Below are 20,036 nucleotides of genomic sequence, written 5' to 3' on the forward strand. Positions count from 1 at the left end.
CCTCTGGTCCTAGACTCCCCCACTATAGGAAACTTCCTCTCCACATCCACTCTATCTGTGTCCTCTGGTCCTAGACTCCCCCACTACAGGAAACATCCTCTCCACATCCACTCTATCTGTGACCTCTGGTCCTAGACTCCCCCACTACAGGAAACATCCTCTCCACATCCACTCTGTCTCTGTGTTCTCTGGTCCCAGACTCCCCCACTACAGGAAACATCCTCTCCACATCCACTCTATCTGTGTCCTCTGGTCCTAGACTCCCCCACTATAGGAAACATCCTCTCCACATCCACTCTATCTGTGTCCTCTGGTCCTAGACTCCCCCACGATAGGAAACATCCTCTCCACATCCACTCTGTCTGTGTCCTCTGGTCCTAGACTCCCCCACTACAGGAAACATCCTCTCCACATCCACTCTATCTGTGTCCTCTGGTCCTAGACTCCCCCACTATAGGAAACATCCTCTCCACATCCACTCTGTGTCCTCTGGTCCTAGACTCCCCCACTATAGGAAACACCCTCTGCACATCCACTCTATCTGTGTCCTCTGGTCCTAGACTCCCCCATGATAGGAAACATCCTCTCCACATCCACTCTATCTGTGTCCTCTGGTCCTAGACTCCCCCACTACAGGAAACATCCTCTCCACATCCACTCTATCTGTGTCCTCTGGTCCTAGACTCCCCCACTACAGGAAACATCCTCTCCACATCCACTCTATCTGTGTCCTCTGGTCCTAGACTCCCCCACTACAGGAAACATCCTCTCCACATCCACTCTATCTGTGTCCTCTGGTCCTAGACTCCCCCACTATAGGAAACATCCTCTCCACATCCACTCTATCTGTGTCCTCTGGTCGTAGACTCCCCCACGATAGGAAACATCCTCTCCACATCCACTCTGTCTCTGTGTCCTCTGGTCCCAGACTCCCCCACTACAGGAAACATCCTCTCCACATCCACTCTATCTGTGTCCTCTGGTCCTAGACTTCCCCACTATAGGAAACATCCTCTCCACATCCACTCTATCTGTGTCCTCTGGTCCTAGACTCCCCCACGATAGGAAACATCCTCTCCACATCCACTCTGTCTGTGTCCTCTGGGCCTAGACTCCCCCACTACAGGAAACATCCTCTCCACATCCACTCTATCTGTGTCCTCTGCTCCTAGACTCCCCCACTATAGGAAACATCCTCTCCACATCCAATCTATCTGTGTCCTCTGGTCCTAGACTCCCCCACTATAGGAAACATCCTCTCCACATCCACTCTATCTGTGTCCCCTGGTCCTAGACTCCCCCACTATAGGAAACATCCTCTCCACATCCACTCTATCTGTGTCCTCTGGTCCTAGACACCCCCACGATAGGAAACATCCTCTCCACATCCACTCTATCTGTGTCCTCTGGTCCTAGACTCCCCCACTATAGGAAACACCCTCTCCACATCCACTCTATCTGTGTCCTCTGGTCCTAGACTCCCCCACGATAGGAAACATCCTCTCCACATCCACTCTATCTGTGCCCTCTGGTCCTAGACTCCCCCACTACAGGAAACATCCTCTCCACCTCCACTCTATCTGTGTCCTCTGGTCCTAGACTCCCCCACTATAGGAAACATCCTCTCCACATCCACTCTATCTGTGTCCTCTGGTCCTAGACTCCCCCACTATAGGAAACATCCTCTCCATATCCACTCTATCTGTGTCCTCTGGTCCTGGACTCCCCCACCATAGGAAACATCCTCTCCACATCCACTCTATCTGTGTCCTCTGGTCCTGGACTCCCCCACCACAGGAAACATCCTCTCCACATCCACTCTATCTGTGTCCTCTGGTCCTAGACTCCCCCACTACAGGAAACATCCTCTCCACATCCACTCTATCTGTGTCCTCTGGCCCTAGACACCCCCACTACAGGAAACATCCTCTCCACATCCACTCTATCTGTGTCCTCTGGTCCTAGACTCCCCCACGATAGGAAACATCCTCTCCACATCCACTCTGTCTGTGTCCTCTGGGCCTAGACTCCCCCACTACAGGAAACATCCTCTCCACATCCACTCTATCTGTGTCCTCTGGTCCTAGACTCCCCCACTACAGGAAACATCCTCTCCACATCCACTCTATCTGTGTCCTCTGGTCCTAGACTCCCCCACTATAGGAAACATCCTCTCCACATCCACTCTATCTGTGTCCTCTGGTCGTAGACTCCCCCACGATAGGAAACATCCTCTCCACATCCACTCTGTCTCTGTGTCCTCTGGTCCCAGACTCCCCCACTACAGGAAACATCCTCTCCACATCCACTCTATCTGTGTCCTCTGGTCCTAGACTTCCCCACTATAGGAAACATCCTCTCCACATCCACTCTATCTGTGTCCTCTGGTCCTAGACTCCCCCACGATAGGAAACATCCTCTCCACATCCACTCTGTCTGTGTCCTCTGGGCCTAGACTCCCCCACTACAGGAAACATCCTCTCCACATCCACTCTATCTGTGTCCTCTGCTCCTAGACTCCCCCACTATAGGAAACATCCTCTCCACATCCAATCTATCTGTGTCCTCTGGTCCTAGACTCCCCCACTATAGGAAACATCCTCTCCACATCCACTCTATCTGTGTCCCCTGGTCCTAGACTCCCCCACGATAGGAAACATCCTCTCCACATCCACTCTATCTGTGTCCTCTGGTCCTAGACTCCCCCACTATAGGAAACATCCTCTCCACATCCACTCTATCTGTGTCCTCTGGTCCTAGACTCCCCCACTATAGGAAACTTCCTCTCCACATCCACTCTATCTGTGTCCTCTGGTCCTAGACTCCCCCACTACAGGAAACATCCTCTCCACATCCACTCTATCTGTGTCCTCTGGTCCCAGACTCCCACACTACAGGAAACATCCTCTCCACATCCACTCTATCTGTGTCCTCTGGTCCTAGACTCCCCCACTATAGGAAACATCCTCTCCACATCCACTCTATCTGTGTCCTCTGGTCCTAGACTCCCCCACGATAGGAAACATCCTCTCCACATCCACTCTGTCTGTGTCCTCTGGTCCTAGACTCCCCCATAATAGGAAACATCCTCTCCACATCCACTCTATCTGTGTCCTCTGGTCCTAGACTCCCCCACTACAGGAAACATCCTCTCCATATCCACTCTATCTGTGTCCTCTGGTCCTAGACTCCCCCTCTACAGGAAACATCCTCTCCACATCCACTCTAACTGTGTCCTCTGGTCCTAGACTCCCCCACTACAGGAAACATCCTCTCCACATCCACTCTATCTGTGTACTCTGGTCCTAGACTCCCCCACCACAGGAAACATCCTCTCCACATCCACTCTGTCTGTGTCCTCTGGTCCTAGACTCCCCCACTACAGGAAACATCCTCTCCACATCCACTCTATCTGTGTCCTCTGGTCCTAGACTCCCCCACTACAGGAAACATCCTCTCCACATCCACTCTATCTGTGTCCTCTGGTACTAGACTCCCCCCTTTATAGGAAACATCCTCTCCACATCCACTCTATCTATCCCCTCTGGTCCTAGACTCCCCCACTATAGGAAACATCCTCTCCACATCCAATCTATCTGTGTCCTCTGGTCCTAGACTCCCCCACTATAGGAAACATCCTCTCCACATCCACTCTATCTGTGACCCCTGGTCCTAGACTCCCCCACTATAGGAAACATCCTCTCCACATCCACTCTATCTGTGTCCTCTGGTCCTAGACACCCCCACGATAGGAAACATCCTCTCCACATCCACTCTGTGTCCTCTGGTCCTAGACTCCCCCACTATAGGAAACACCTTCTCCACATCCACTCTATCTGTGTCCTCTGGTCCTAGACTCCCCCACGATAGGAAACATCCTCTCCACATCCACTCTATCTGTGTCCTCTGGTCCTAGACTCCCCCACTATAGGAAACATCCTCTCCACATCCACTCTATCAGTGTCCTCTGGTCCTAGACTCCCCCACGATAGGAAACATCCTCTCCACATCCACTCTATCTGTGTCCTCTGGTCCTAGACTCCCCCACTATAGGAAACATCCTCTCCACATCCACTCTATCTGTGTCCTCTGGTCCTAGACTCCCCCACTATAGGAAACTTCCTCTCCACATCCACTCTATCTGTGTCCTCTGGTCCTAGACTCCCCCACTACAGGAAACATCCTCTCCACATCCACTCTATCTGTGACCTCTGGTCCTAGACTCCCCCACTACAGGAAACATCCTCTCCACATCCACTCTGTCTCTGTGTTCTCTGGTCCCAGACTCCCCCAGTACAGGAAACATCCTCTCCACATCCACTCTATCTGTGTCCTCTGGTCCTAGACTCCCCCACTATAGGAAACATCCTCTCCACATCCACTCTATCTGTGTCCTCTGGTCCTAGACTCCCCCACGATAGGAAACATCCTCTCCACATCCACTCTGTCTGTGTCCTCTGGTCCTAGACTCCCCCACTACAGGAAACATCCTCTCCACATCCACTCTATCTGTGTCCTCTGGTCCTAGACTCCCCCACTATAGGAAACATCCTCTCCACATCCACTCTATCTGTGTCCTCTGGTCGTAGACTCCCCCACGATAGGAAACATCCTCTCCACATCCACTCTGTGTCCTCTGGTCCTAGACTCCCCCACTATAGGAAACACCCTCTGCACATCCACTCTATCTGTGTCCTCTGGTCCTAGACTCCCCCATGATAGGAAACATCCTCTCCACATCCACTCTATCTGTGTCCTCTGGTCCTAGACTCCCCCACTACAGGAAACATCCTCTCCACATCCACTCTATCTGTGTCCTCTGGTCCTAGACTCCCCCACTACAGGAAACATCCTCTCCACATCCACTCTATCTGTGTCCTCTGGTCCTAGACTCCCCCACTACAGGAAACATCCTCTCCACATCCACTCTATCTGTGTCCTCTGGTCCTAGACTCCCCCACTATAGGAAACATCCTCTCCACATCCACTCTATCTGTGTCCTCTGGTCGTAGACTCCCCCACGATAGGAAACATCCTCTCCACATCCACTCTGTCTCTGTGTCCTCTGGTCCCAGACTCCCCCACTACAGGAAACATCCTCTCCACATCCACTCTATCTGTGTCCTCTGGTCCTAGACTTCCCCACTATAGGAAACATCCTCTCCACATCCACTCTATCTGTGTCCTCTGGTCCTAGACTCCCCCACGATAGGAAACATCCTCTCCACATCCACTCTGTCTGTGTCCTCTGGGCCTAGACTCCCCCACTACAGGAAACATCCTCTCCACATCCACTCTATCTGTGTCCTCTGCTCCTAGACTCCCCCACTATAGGAAACATCCTCTCCACATCCAATCTATCTGTGTCCTCTGGTCCTAGACTCCCCCACTATAGGAAACATCCTCTCCACATCCACTCTATCTGTGTCCCCTGGTCCTAGACTCCCCCACTATAGGAAACATCCTCTCCACATCCACTCTATCTGTGTCCTCTGGTCCTAGACACCCCCACGATAGGAAACATCCTCTCCACATCCACTCTGTGTCCTCTGGTCCTAGACTCCCCCACTATAGGAAACACCCTCTCCACATCCACTCTATCTGTGTCCTCTGGTCCTAGACTCCCCCACGATAGGAAACATCCTCTCCACATCCACTCTATCTGTGCCCTCTGGTCCTAGACTCCCCCACTACAGGAAACATCCTCTCCACCTCCACTCTATCTGTGTCCTCTGGTCCTAGACTCCCCCACTATAGGAAACATCCTCTCCACATCCACTCTATCTGTGTCCTCTGGTCCTAGACTCCCCCACTATAGGAAACATCCTCTCCATATCCACTCTATCTGTGTCCTCTGGTCCTGGACTCCCCCACCATAGGAAACATCCTCTCCACATCCATTCTATCTGTGTCCTCTGGTCCTGGACTCCCCCACCACAGGAAACATCCTCTCCACATCCACTCTATCTGTGTCCTCTGGTCCTAGACTCCCCCACTACAGGAAACATCCTCTCCACATCCACTCTATCTGTGTCCTCTGGCCCTAGACACCCCCACTACAGGAAACATCCTCTCCACATCCACTCTATCTGTGTCCTCTGGTCCTAGACTCCCCCACGATAGGAAACATCCTCTCCACATCCACTCTGTCTGTGTCCTCTGGGCCTAGACTCCCCCACTACAGGAAACATCCTCTCCACATCCACTCTATCTGTGTCCTCTGGTCCTAGACTCCCCCACTACAGGAAACATCCTCTCCACATCCACTCTATCTGTGTCCTCTGGTCCTAGACTCCCCCACTATAGGAAACATCCTCTCCACATCCACTCTATCTGTGTCCTCTGGTCGTAGACTCCCCCACGATAGGAAACATCCTCTCCACATCCACTCTGTCTCTGTGTCCTCTGGTCCCAGACTCCACCACTACAGGAAACATCCTCTCCACATCCACTCTATCTGTGTCCTCTGGTCCTAGACTTCCCCACTATAGGAAACATCCTCTCCACATCCACTCTATCTGTGTCCTCTGGTCCTAGACTCCCCCACGATAGGAAACATCCTCTCCACATCCACTCTGTCTGTGTCCTCTGGGCCTAGACTCCCCCACTACAGGAAACATCCTCTCCACATCCACTCTATCTGTGTCCTCTGCTCCTAGACTCCCCCACTATAGGAAACATCCTCTCCACATCCAATCTATCTGTGTCCTCTGGTCCTAGACTCCCCCACTATAGGAAACATCCTCTCCACATCCACTCTATCTGTGTCCCCTGGTCCTAGACTCCCCCACTATAGGAAACATCCTCTCCACATCCACTCTATCTGTGTCCTCTGGTCCTAGACACCCCCACGATAGGAAACATCCTCTCCACATCCACTCTGTGTCCTCTGGTCCTAGACTCCCCCACTATAGGAAACACCCTCTCCACATCCACTCTATCTGTGTCCTCTGGTCCTAGACTCCCCCACGATAGGAAACATCCTCTCCACATCCACTCTATCTGTGCCCTCTGGTCCTAGACTCCCCCACTACAGGAAACATCCTCTCCACCTCCACTCTATCTGTGTCCTCTGGTCCTAGACTCCCCCACTATAGGAAACATCCTCTCCACATCCACTCTATCTGTGTCCTCTGGTCCTAGACTCCCCCACTATAGGAAACATCCTCTCCATATCCACTCTATCTGTGTCCTCTGGTCCTGGACTCCCCCACCATAGGAAACATCCTCTCCACATCCACTCTATCTGTGTCCTCTGGTCCTGGACTCCCCCACGACAGGAAACATCCTCTCCACATCCACTCTATCTGTGTCCTCTGGTCCTAGACTCCCCCACTACAGGAAACATCCTCTCCACATCCAGTCCAGAGACCTTTCACCATTCGATAGATTTCAGTGAGATCCCTACTGATTCTCCTGAACTCCAGCGAGTGCAGATCAGAGCCAGAGGTACCAAACACTCCTCGTACGTTAACCCTTTCATTCCCATGAACACCGCCAAATTAAACTAAATCCCTTCAGCCTGCACATTCTCCATTCCCCGGACGAGCAGCCTCTCGAATACCCCCATCGTTTCCGCCCTAACCCTCCACCGGCCACATCGCAGGCACCCACGGCTCTCTCTGTGTGAATAAAAACTGCACGTCCCCTCTGAACTTCAGCCACCTCCCTCCTGCAGAAACTCACTTCTTCTTGAAGGCTTCTGCCTTCCCGCTGCGCCGGTAGTCATCCATCTTCTTCTCGTACTCCTTCTTCGCAAGGACCGCCTTTCCGTCCCACTCCTGCGGAGCAGAGACGGGGAGGGGGAGGGAGGGAGTCAGTCACAGAAACCGAGACGGGTGTCGGATACAGGGAGGGGGTACAGGATACAGGGAGGGGTGAAGGATACAGGGAGGGAGGTGAAGGATACAGGGAGGGGGTGAAGGATACAGGGAGGGGGTGAAGGATACAGGGAGGGGGTGAAGGATACAGGGAGGGGGTGAAGGATACAGGGAGGGGGGTGAAGGATACAGGGAGGGGGGTGAAGGATACAGGGAGGGGGTGAAGGATACAGGGAGGGGGGTGAAGGATACAGGGAGGGGGTGAAGGATACAGGGAGGGGGGTGTCGGATACAGGGAGCGGGGTGAAGGATACAGGGAGCGGGGTGAAGGATACAGGGAGGGGGGTGAAGGATACAGGGAGGGGGGTGAAGGATACAGGGAGGGGGGTGTCGGATACAGGGAGGGGGGTGTCGGATACAGGGAGGGGGGGTGAAGGATACAGGGAGGGGGGTGAAGGATACAGGGAGGGGGGTGTCGGATACAGGGAGGGGGGTGAAGGATACAGGGAGGGGGGTGAAGGATACAGGGAGGGGGGTGAAGGATACAGGGAGGGGGTGTCGGATACAGGGAGGGGGGTGTCGGATACAGGGAGGGGGGTGTCGGATACAGGGAGGGGGGTGTCGGATACAGGGAGGGGGGTGTCGGATACAGGGAGGGGGGTGTCGGATACAGGGAGGGGGGTGTCGGATACAGGGAGGGGGGTGTCGGATACAGGGAGGGGGTGTCGGATACAGGGAGGGGGGTGAAGGATACAGGGAGGGGGGTGAAGGATACAGGGAGGGGGGTGAAGGATACAGGGACGGGGGTGAAGGATACAGGGAGGGGGGTGAAGGATACAGGGAGGGGGGTGAAGGATACAGGGAGGGGGGTGTCGGATACAGGGAGGGGGGTGTCGGATACAGGGAGGGGGGTGTCGGATACAGGGAGGGGGGTGTCGGATACAGGGAGGGGGGTGTCGGATACAGGGAGGGGGTGAAGGATACAGGGAGGGTGGTGTCGGATACAGGGAGGGGGGTGTCGGATACAGGGAGGGGGGTGTCGGATACAGGGAGCGGGAGGGGGGTGAAGGATACAGGGAGGGGGGTGAAGGATACAGGGAGGGGGGTGAAGGATACAGGGAGGGGGTGTCAGATACAGGGAGGGGGGTGAAAGATACAGGGAGGGGGGTGAAAGATACAGGGAGGGGGTGAAGGATACACGGAGGGGGGGTGAAGGATACACGGAGGGGGGGTGAAGGATACAGGGAGGGGGGTGAAGGATACAGGGAGGGGGGTGTCGGATACAGGGAGGGGGGTGAAAGATACAGGGAGGGGGGTGTCGGATACAGGGAGGGGGGGTGAAGGATACAGGGAGGGGGGTGAAGGATACAGGGAGGGGGTGAAGGATACAGAGAGGGGGGTGAAGTATACAGGGAGGGGGGTGAAGGATACAGGGAGGGGGTGTCGGATACAGGGAGGGGGGTGTCGGATACAGGGAGGGGGGTGAAGGATACAGGGAGGGGGGTGAAGGATACAGGGAGGGGGGTGAAGGATACAGGGAGGGGGGTGACGGATACAGGGAGGGGGGTGAAGGATACAGGGAGGGGTGTGAAGGATACAGGGAGGGGGGTGAAGGATACAGGGAGGGGGGTGAAGGATACAGGGAGGGGGTGTCGGATACAGGGAGGGGGGTGAAGGATACAGGGAGGGGGGTGTCGGATACAGGGAGGGGGGTGTCGGATACAGGGAGGGGGGTGTCGGATACAGGGAGGGGGGTGTCGGATACAGGGAGGGGGGTGTCGGATACAGGGAGGGGGGTGTCGGATACAGGGACGGGGTGTCGGATACAGGGAGGGGGGTGAAGGATACAGGGAGGGGGGTGAAGGATACAGGGAGGGGGGTGAAGGATACAGGGACGGGGGTGAAGGATACAGGGAGGGGGGTGAAGGATACAGGGAGGGGGGTGAAGGATACAGGGAGGGGGGTGAAGGATACAGGGAGGGGGGTGTCGGATACAGGGAGGGGGGTGTCGGATACAGGGAGGGGGGTGTCGGATACAGGGAGGGGGTGAAGGATACAGGGAGGGTGGTGTCGGATACAGGGAGGGGGGTGTCGGATACAGGGAGAGGGAGGGGGGTGTCGGATACAGGGAGAGGGAGGGGGGTGAAGGATACAGGAGGGGGGTGAAGGATACAGGGAGGGGGGTGAAGGATACAGGGAGGGGGGTGAAGGATACAGGGAGGGGGGTGAAGGATACAGGGAGGGGGGTGAAGGATACAGGGAGGGGGGTGAAGGATACAGGGAGGGGGGTGAAGGATACAGGGAGGGGGGTGTCGGATACAGGGAGGGGGGTGTCGGATACAGGGAGGGGGGTGTCGGATACAGGGACGGGGGTGAAGGATACAGGGAGGGGGGTGAAGGATACAGGGAGGGGGGTGAAGGATACAGGGAGGGGGGTGTCGGATACAGGGAGGGGGGAGTCGGATACAGGGAGGGGGGTGTCGGATACAGGGAGGGGGGTGTCGGATACAGGGAGGGGGTGAAGGATACAGGGAGGGGGGTGTCGGATACAGGGAGGGGGGGTGAAGGATACAGGAGGGGGGTGAAGGATACAGGAGGGGGGTGTAGGATACAGGGAGGGGGTGTGAAGGATACAGGGAGGGTGGTGGATACAGGGAGGGGGGTGAAGGATACAGGGAGGGGGGTGTCGGATACAGGGAGGGGGGGTGAAGGATACAGGGAGGGGGTGAAGGATACAGAGGGGGGTGAAGGATACAGGGAGGGGGGTGAAGGATACAGGGAGGGGGTGTGAAGGATACAGGGAGGGGTGTGAAGGATACAGGGAGGGGTGTGAAGTATACAGGGAGGGGGGGTGAAGGATACAGGGAGGGGGGTGGATACAGGGAGGGGGGTGAAGGATACAGGGAGGGGGGGTGAAGCATACAGGGAGGGGGGTGAAGGATACAGGGAGGGGGGGTGAAGGATACAGGGAGGGGGGGGTGAAGGATACAGGGAGGGGGTGAAGGATACAGGGAGGGGGGTGAAGGATACAGGGAGGTGGGTGAAGGATACAGGGAGGGGGGTGAAGGATACAGGGAGGGGGGTGTCGGATACAGGGAGGGGGGTGAAGGATACAGGAGGGGGGTGAAGGATACAGGGAGGGGGGTGAAGGATACAGGGAGGGGGGTGAAGGATACAGGGAGGGGGGTGAAGGATACAGGGAGGGGGGTGAAGGATACAGGGAGGGGGTGAAGGATACAGGGAGGGGGGTGAAGGATACAGGGAGGGGGGTGAAGGATACAGGGAGGGGGGTGAAGGAAAGGGAGGGGGTGAGGGATACAGGGAGGGGGGTGAAGGATACAGGGAGGGGGTGAAGGATACAGGGAGGGGGTGAAGGATACAGGGAGGGGGTGAAGGATACAGGGAGGGGGGTGAAGGATACAGGGAGGGGGGTGAAGGATACAGGAGGGGGGTGAAGGATACAGGAGGGGGGTGTCGGATACAGGAGGGGGGGGTGAAGGATACAGGGGGGGGTGGATACAGGAGGGGGGTGTCGGATACAGGAGGGGGGTGAAGGATACAGGGAGGGGGGTGTCGGATACAGGGAGGGGGGTGAAGGATACAGGGAGGGGGGTGAAGGATACAGGGAGGGGGGTGAAGGATACAGGGAGGGGGGTGAAGGATACAGGGAGGGGGTGAAGGATACAGGGAGGGGGGTGAAGGATACAGGGAGGGGGTGAAGGATACAGGGAGGGGGGTGTCGGATACAGGGAGGGGGGTGAAGGATACAGGGAGCGGGGTGAAGGATACAGGGAGGGGGGTGAAGGATACAGGGAGAGGGGTGAAGGATACAGGGAGGGGGGTGTCGGATACAGGGAGGGGGGTGTCGGATACAGGGAGGGGGGGTGAAGGATACAGGGAGGGGGGTGAAGGATACAGGGAGGGGGGTGTCGGATACAGGGAGGGGGGTGAAGGATACAGGGAGGGGGGTGAAGGATACAGGGAGGGGGTGTCGGATACAGGGAGGGGGGTGAAGGATACAGGGAGGGGGGTGTCGGATACAGGGAGGGGGGTGTCGGATACAGGGAGGGGGGTGTCGGATAAAGGGAGGGGGGTGTCGGATACAGGGAGGGGGGTGTCGGATACAGGGAGGGGGGTGTCGGATACAGGGAGGGGGTGTCGGATACAGGGAGGGGGGTGAAGGATACAGGGAGGGGGGTGAAGGATACAGGGAGGGGGGTGAAGGATACAGGGACGGGGGTGAAGGATACAGGGAGGGGGGTGTCGGATACAGGGAGGGGGGTGTCGGATACAGGGAGGGGGTGAAGGATACAGGGAGGGTGGTGTCGGATACAGGGAGGGGGGTGTCGGATACAGGGAGGGGGGTGAAGGATACAGGAGGGGGGTGAAGGATACAGGGAGGGGGGTGTCGGATACAGGGAGGCGGGTGTCGGATACAGGGAGGCGGGTGTCGGATACAGGGAGGGTGGTGTCGGATACAGGGAGGGGGGTGAAGGATACAGGGAGGGGGTGAAGGATACAGGGAGGGGGTGAAGGATACAGGGAGGGGGGTGAAGGATACAGGGAGGGGGGTGAAGGATACAGGGAGGGGGGTGAAGGATACAGGAGGGGGGTGAAGGATACAGGGAGGGGTGTGTCGGATACAGTGGGGGGGTGTCGGATACAGGGAGGGGGTGTCGGATACAGGGAGGGGGTGTCGGATACAGGGAGGGGGTGTCGGATACAGGGAGGGGGGTGAAGGATACAGGAGGGGGGTGAAGGATACAGGGAGGGGGGTGTCGGATACAGGGAGGGGGGTGTCGGATACAGGAGGGGGGTGAAGGATACAGGGAGGGGGGTGTCGGATACAGGGAGGGGGTGTCGGATACAGGGAGGGGGGTGAAGGATACAGAAGGGGGGTGAAGGATACAGGAGGGAGGTGTCGGATACAGGGAGGAGGGTGTCGGATACAGGGAGGGGGGTGTCGGATACAGGGAGGGGTGTGGATACAGGGAGGGGGGTGAAGGATACAGGGAGGGGGGGTGTCGGATACAGGGAGGGGGGTGGATACAGGGAGGGGGGTGAAGGATACAGGGAGGGGGGTGTCGGATACAGGGAGGGGGTGTCGGATACAGGGAGGGGGTGTCGGATACAGGGAGGGGGTGTCGGATACAGGGAGGGGGTGTCGGATACAGGGAGGGGGGTGAAGGATACAGGGAGGGGGTGAAGGATACAGGGAGGGGGGTGAAGGATACAGGGAGGGGGGTGAAGGATACAGGACGGGGGTGAAGGATACAGGGAGGGGGGTGTCGGATACAGGGAGGGGGGTGTCGGATACAGGGAGGGGGTGTCGGATACAGGGAGGGGGTGTCGGATACAGGGAGGGGGTGTCGGATACAGGAGGGGGGTGAAGGATACAGGGAGGGGGTGAAGGATACAGGGAGGGGGTGAAGGATACAGGAGGGGGGTGTCGGATACAGGGAGGGGGGTGTCGGATACAGGGAGGGGTGTGGATACAGGGAGGGGGGTGTCGGATACAGGGAGGGGGGTGTCGGATACAGGGAGGGGGGTGAAGGATACAGGGAGGGGGGTGTCGGATACAGGGAGGGGGTGTCGGATACAGGGAGGGGGTGTCGGATACAGGGAGGGGGTGTCGGATACAGGGAGGGGGTGTCGGATACAGGGAGGGGGTGTCGGATACAGGGAGGGGGTGTCGGATACAGGGAGGGGGGTGAAGGATACAGGAGGGGGGTGAAGGATACAGGAGGGGGGTGTCGGATACAGGGAGGGGGGTGTCGGATACAGGGAGGGGGTGTCGGATACACGGAGGGGGTGTCGGATACAGGGAGGGGGTGTCGGATACAGGGAGGGGGGTGAAGGATACAGGAGGGGGGTGAAGGATACAGGGAGGGGGGTGTCGGATACAGGGAGGGGGGTGTCGGATACAGGGAGGGTGGTGTCGGATACAGGGAGGGGGTGAAGGATACAGGGAGGGGGTGAAGGATACAGGGAGGGGGGTGAAGGATACAGGGAGGGGGGTGAAGGATACAGGAGGGGGGTGTCGGATACAGGGAGGGGGGTGTCGGATACAGGGAGGGGGGTGTCGGATACAGGGAGGGGGTGTCGGATACAGGAGGGGGGTGAAGGATACAGGGAGGGGGTGAAGGATACAGGGAGGGGGTGAAGGATACAGGAGGGGGGTGTCGGATACAGGGAGGGGGGTGTCGGATACAGGGAGGGGGGTGTCGGATACAGGGAGGGGAGTGGATACAGGGAGGGGGGTGTCGGATACAGGGAGGGGTGTGGATACAGGGAGGGGGGTGAAGGATACAGGGAGGGGGGTGTCGGATACAGGGAGGGGGTGTCGGATACAGGGAGGGGGTGTCGGATACAGGGAGGGGGTGTCGGATACAGGGAGGGGGTGTCGGATACAGGGAGGGGGTGTCGGATACAGGGAGGGGGGTGAAGGATACAGGAGGGGGGTGAAGGATACAGGAGGGGGGTGTCGGATACAGGGAGGGGGGTGTCGGATACAGGGAGGGGGGTGTCGGATACAGGGAGGGGGGTGTCGGATACACGGAGGGGGTGTCGGATACAGGGAGGGGGGTGAAGGATACAGGAGGGGGGTGAAGGATACAGGGAGGGGGGTGTCGGATACAGGGAGGGGGGTGTCGGATACAGGGAGGGGGGTGAAGGATACAGGGAGGGGGTGAAGGATACAGGGAGGGGGGTGAAGGATACAGGGAGGGGGGTGAAGGATACAGGAGGGGGGTGTCGGATACAGGGAGGGGGGTGTCGGATACAGGGAGGGGGGTGTCGGATACAGGGAGGGGGTGTCGGATACAGGGAGGGGGTGTCGGATACAGGGAGGGGGGTGAAGGATACAGGAGGGGGGTGAAGGATACAGGAGGGGGGTGAAGGATACAGGGAGGGGGGTGTCGGATACAGGGAGGGGGGTGTCGGATACAGGAGGGGGGTGAAGGATACAGGGAGGTGGGTGTCGGATACAGGGAGGGGGTGTCGGATACAGGGAGGGGGTGTCGGATACAGGGAGGGGGTGTCGGATACAGGGAGGGGGTGTCGGATACAGGGAGGGGGTGTCGGATACAGGGAGGGGGGTGAAGGATACAGGAGGGGGGTGAAGGATACAGGAGGGGGGTGAAGGATACAGGAGGGGGGTGTCGGATACAGGGAGGGGGGTGAAGGATACAGGAGGGGGGTGAAGGATACAGGAGGGGGGTGAAGGATACAGGGAGGGGGGGTGTCGGATACAGGGAGGGGTGTGGATACAGGGAGGGGGGTGTCGGATACAGGGAGGGGGTGTCGGATACAGGGAGGGGGTGTCGGATACAGGGAGGGGGGTGAAGGATACAGGAGGGGGGTGAAGGATACAGGAGGGGGGTGAAGGATACAGGGAGGGGGGTGTCGGATACAGGGAGGGGGGTGTCGGATACGGGAGGGGGGTGAAGGATACAGGGAGGGGGGTGTCGGATACAGGGAGGGGGGTGTCGGATACAGGGAGGGGGGTGAAGGATACAGGAGGGGGGTGAAGGATACAGGAGGGGAGTGTCGGATACAGGGAGGGGGTGTCGGATACAGGGAGGGGGTGTCGGATACAGGGAGGGGGTGTCGGATACAGGGAGGGGGGTGAAGGATACAGGAGGGGGGTGAAGGATACAGGGAGGGGGGTGTCGGATACAGGGAGGGGGGTGTCGGATACAGGGAGGGGGTGTCGGATACAGGGAGGGGGTGTCGGATAAAGGGAGGGGGGTGAAGGATACAGGAGGGGGGGTGAAGGATACAGGAGGGGGGGTGAAGGATACAGGGAGGGGGGTGTCGGATACAGGGAGGGGGGTGTCGGATACAGGGAGGGGGTGTCGGATACAGGGAGTGGGTGTCGGATACAGGGAGGGGGGTGAAGGATACAGGAGGGGGGTGAAGGATACAGGGAGGGGGGAGAAGGATACAGGGAGGGGGGTGTCGGATACAGGAGGGGGGTGTCGGATACAGGAGGGGGGTGAAGGATACAGGGAGGGGGGTGTCGGATACAGGGAGGGGGTGTCGGATACAGGGAGGGGGGTGAAGGATACAGGAGGGGGGTGAAGGATACAGGAGGGGGGTGTCGGATACAGGGAGGGGGGTGTCGGATACAGGAGGGGGGTGAAGGATACAGGAGGGGGGTGAAGGATACAGGGAGGGGGGTGTCGGATACAGGGAGGGGGTGTCGGATACAGGGAGGGGGTGTCGGATACAGGGAGGGGGGTGAAGGATACAGGAGGGGGGTGAAGGATACAGGAGGGGGGTGTCGGATACAGGGAGGGGGGTGTCGGATACAGGGAGGGGGGTGTCGGATACAGGGAGGGGGGTGTCGGATACACGGAGGGGGTGTCGGATACAGGGAGGGGGGTGAAGGATACAGGGAGGGGGGTGAAGGATACAGGAGGGGGGTGTCGGATACAGGGAGGGGGGTGAAGGATACAGGGAGGGGGTGAAGGATACAGGGAGGGGGGTGAAGGATACAGGGAGGGGGGTGAAGGATACAGGAGGGTGGTGTCGGATACAGGGAGGGTGGTGTCGGATACAGGGAGGGGGGTGAAGGATACAGGGAGGGGGGTGAAGGATACAGGGAGGGGGTGAAGGATACAGGGAGGGGGGTGAAGGATACAGGGAGGGGGGTGAAGGATACAGGGAGGGGGGTGTCGGATACAGTGGGGGGGTGTCGGATACAGGGAGGGGGTGTCGGATACAGGGAGGGGGTGTCGGATACAGGGAGGGGGGTGAAGGATACAGGAGGGGGGTGAAGGATACAGGGAGGGGGGTGTCGGATACAGGGAGGCGGGTGTCGGATACAGGGAGGGTGGTGTCGGATACAGGGAGGGGGGTGAAGGATACAGGGAGGGGGGTGAAGGATACAGGGAGGGGGTGAAGGATACAGGGAGGGGGGTGAAGGATACAGGGAGGGGGGTGAAGGATACAGGAGGGGGGTGAAGGATACAGGGAGGGGGGTGTCGGATACAGTGGGGGGGTGTCGGATACAGGGAGGGGGTGTCGGATACAGGGAGGGGGTGTCGGATACAGGGAGGGGGGTGTCGGATACAGGGAGGGGGGTGAAGGATACAGGAGGGGGGTGAAGGATACAGGGAGGGGGGTGTCGGATACAGGGAGGGGGGTGTCGGATACAGGAGGGGGGTGAAGGATACAGGGAGGGGGGTGTCGGATACAGGGAGGGGGTGTCGGATACAGGGAGGGGGGTGAAGGATACAGAAGGGGGGTGAAGGATACAGGAGGGAGGTGTCGGATACAGGGAGGAGGGTGTCGGATACAGGGAGGGGGGTGTCGGATACAGGGAGGGGTGTGGATACAGGGAGGGGGTGTCGGATACAGGGAGGGGGTGTCGGATACAGGGAGGGGGGTGAAGGATACAGGAGGGGGGTGAAGGATACAGGGAGGGGGGTGAAGGATACAGGGAGGGGGGTGTCGGATACAGGGAGGCGGGTGTCGGATACAGGGAGTGTGGTGTCGGATACAGGGAGGGGGGTGAAGGATACAGGAGGGGGGTGTCGGATACAGGGAGGGGGGTGTCGGATACAGGGAGGGGGGTGTCGGATACACGGAGGGGGTGTCGGATACAGGGAGGGGGTGTCGGATACAGGGAGGGGGGTGAAGGATACAGGAGGGGGGTGAAGGATACAGGGAGGGGGGTGTCGGATACAGGGAGGGGGGTGTCGGATACAGGGAGGGTGGTGTCGGATACAGGGAGGGGGGTGAAGGATACAGGGAGGGGGTGAAGGATACAGGGAGGGGGGTGAAGGATACAGGGAGGGGGGTGAAGGATACAGGAGGGGGGTGTCGGATACAGGGAGGGGGGTGTCGGATACAGGGAGGGGGGTGTCGGATACAGGGAGGGGGTGTCGGATACAGGAGGGGGGTGAAGGATACAGGGAGGGGGTGAAGGATACAGGGAGGGGGTGAAGGATACAGGAGGGGGGTGTCGGATACAGGGAGGGGGGTGTCGGATACAGGGAGGGGGGTGTCGGATACAGGGAGGGGAGTGGATACAGGGAGGGGGGTGTCGGATACAGGGAGGGGTGTGGATACAGGGAGGGGGGTGAAGGATACAGGGAGGGGGGTGTCGGATACAGGGAGGGGGGTGTCGGATACAGGGAGGGGGTGTCGGATACAGGGAGGGGGTGTCGGATACAGGGAGGGGGTGTCGGATACAGGGAGGGGGTGTCGGATACAGGGAGGGGGTGTCGGATACAGGGAGGGGGGTGAAGGATACAGGAGGGGGGTGAAGGATACAGGAGGGGGGTGTCGGATACAGGGAGGGGGGTGTCGGATACAGGGAGGGGGGTGTCGGATACAGGGAGGGGGGTGTCGGATACACGGAGGGGGTGTCGGATACAGGGAGGGGGGTGAAGGATACAGGAGGGGGGTGAAGGATACAGGGAGGGGGGTGTCGGATACAGGGAGGGGGGTGTCGGATACAGGGAGGGGGGTGAAGGATACAGGGAGGGGGTGAAGGATACAGGGAGGGGGGTGAAGGATACAGGGAGGGGGGTGAAGGATACAGGAGGGGGGTGTCGGATACAGGGAGGGGGGTGTCGGATACAGGGAGGGGGGTGTCGGATACAGGGAGGGGGTGTCGGATACAGGGAGGGGGTGTCGGATACAGGGAGGGGGGTGAAGGATACAGGAGGGGGGTGAAGGATACAGGAGGGGGGTGAAGGATACAGGGAGGGGGGTGTCGGATACAGGGAGGGGGGTGTCGGATACAGGGAGGGGGGTGTCGGATACAGGAGGGGGGTGAAGGATACAGGGAGGTGGGTGTCGGATACAGGGAGGGGGGTGAAGGATACAGGAGGGGGGTGAAGGATACAGGAGGGGGGTGAAGGATACAGGAGGGGGGTGTCGGATACAGGGAGGGGGGTGTCGGATACAGGAGGGGGGTGAAGGATACAGGAGGGGGGTGAAGGATACAGGGAGGGGGGTGTCGGATACAGGAGGGGGGTGAAGGATACAGGAGGGGGGTGAAGGATACAGGGAGGGGGGTGTCGGATACAGGGAGGGGTGTGGATACAGGGAGGGGGGTGTCGGATACAGGGAGGGGGTGTCGGATACAGGGAGGGGGTGTCGGATACAGGGAGGGGGGTGAAGGATACAGGAGGGGGGTGAAGGATACAGGAGGGGGGTGAAGGATACAGGGAGGGGGGTGTCGGATACAGGGAGGGGTGTCGGATACGGGAGGGGGGTGAAGGATACAGGGAGGGGGGTGTCGGATACAGGGAGGGGGTGTCGGATACAGGGAGGGGGGTGAAGGATACAGGAGGGGGGTGAAGGATACAGGAGGGGAGTGTCGGATACAGGGAGGGGGGTGTCGGATACAGGGAGGGGGTGTCGGATACAGGGAGGGGGGTGAAGGATACAGGAGGGGGGGTGAAGGATACAGGGAGGGGGGTGTCGGATACAGGGAGGGGGGTGTCGGATACAGGGAGGGGGTGTCGGATACAGGGAGGGGGTGTCGGATAAAGGGAGGGGGGTGAAGGATACAGGAGGGGGGGTGAAGGATACAGGAGGGGGGGTGAAGGATACAGGGAGGGGGGTGTCGGATACAGGGAGGGGGGTGTCGGATACAGGGAGGGGGTGTCCGATACAGGGAGTGGGTGTCGGATACAGGGAGGGGGGTGAAGGATACAGGAGGGGGGTGAAGGATACAGGGAGGGGGGAGAAGGATACAGGGAGGGGGGTGTCGGATACAGGAGGGGGGTGTCGGATACAGGAGGGGGGTGAAGGATACAGGGAGGGGGGTGTCGGATACAGGGAGGGGGTGTCGGATACAGGGAGGGGGGTGAAGGATACAGGAGGGGGGTGAAGGATACAGGAGGGGGGTGTCGGATACAGGGAGGGGGGTGTCGGATACAGGAGGGGGGTGAAGGATACAGGAGGGGGGTGAAGGATACAGGGAGGGGGGTGTCGGATACAGGGAGGGGGGTGTCGGATACAGGGAGGGGGTGTCGGATACAGGGAGGGGGGTGAAGGATACAGGAGGGGGGTGAAGGATACAGGAGGGGGGTGTCGGATACAGGGAGGGGGGTGTCGGATACAGGGAGGGGGGTGTCGGATACAGGGAGGGGGGGTGTCGGATACACGGAGGGGGTGTCGGATACACGGAGGGGGTGTCGGATACAGGGAGGGGGGTGAAGGATACAGGAGGGGGGTGAAGGATACAGGGAGGGG

General features: G+C 59.1%; 1 protein-coding gene across 1 annotated transcript in view; it reads right to left on the reverse strand.

Annotated features, from left to right (window-relative positions):
* The window catches only part of LOC132390520 (FACT complex subunit SSRP1-like), a 112,751-nt gene that overhangs the window by 48,395 nt on the left and 44,320 nt on the right, over positions 1-20,036 (reverse strand). Inside the window, exon 14 of the mRNA XM_059963137.1 lies at positions 7,687-7,781. Within this exon, the coding sequence (XP_059819120.1) occupies positions 7,687-7,781 (95 nt within the window). The remainder of the gene's footprint in view (positions 1-7,686; positions 7,782-20,036) is intronic.

This window comes from Hypanus sabinus, unplaced genomic scaffold, assembly GCF_030144855.1.
Source record: "Hypanus sabinus isolate sHypSab1 unplaced genomic scaffold, sHypSab1.hap1 scaffold_941, whole genome shotgun sequence".
Classification (NCBI taxonomy): domain Eukaryota; kingdom Metazoa; phylum Chordata; class Chondrichthyes; order Myliobatiformes; family Dasyatidae; genus Hypanus; species Hypanus sabinus.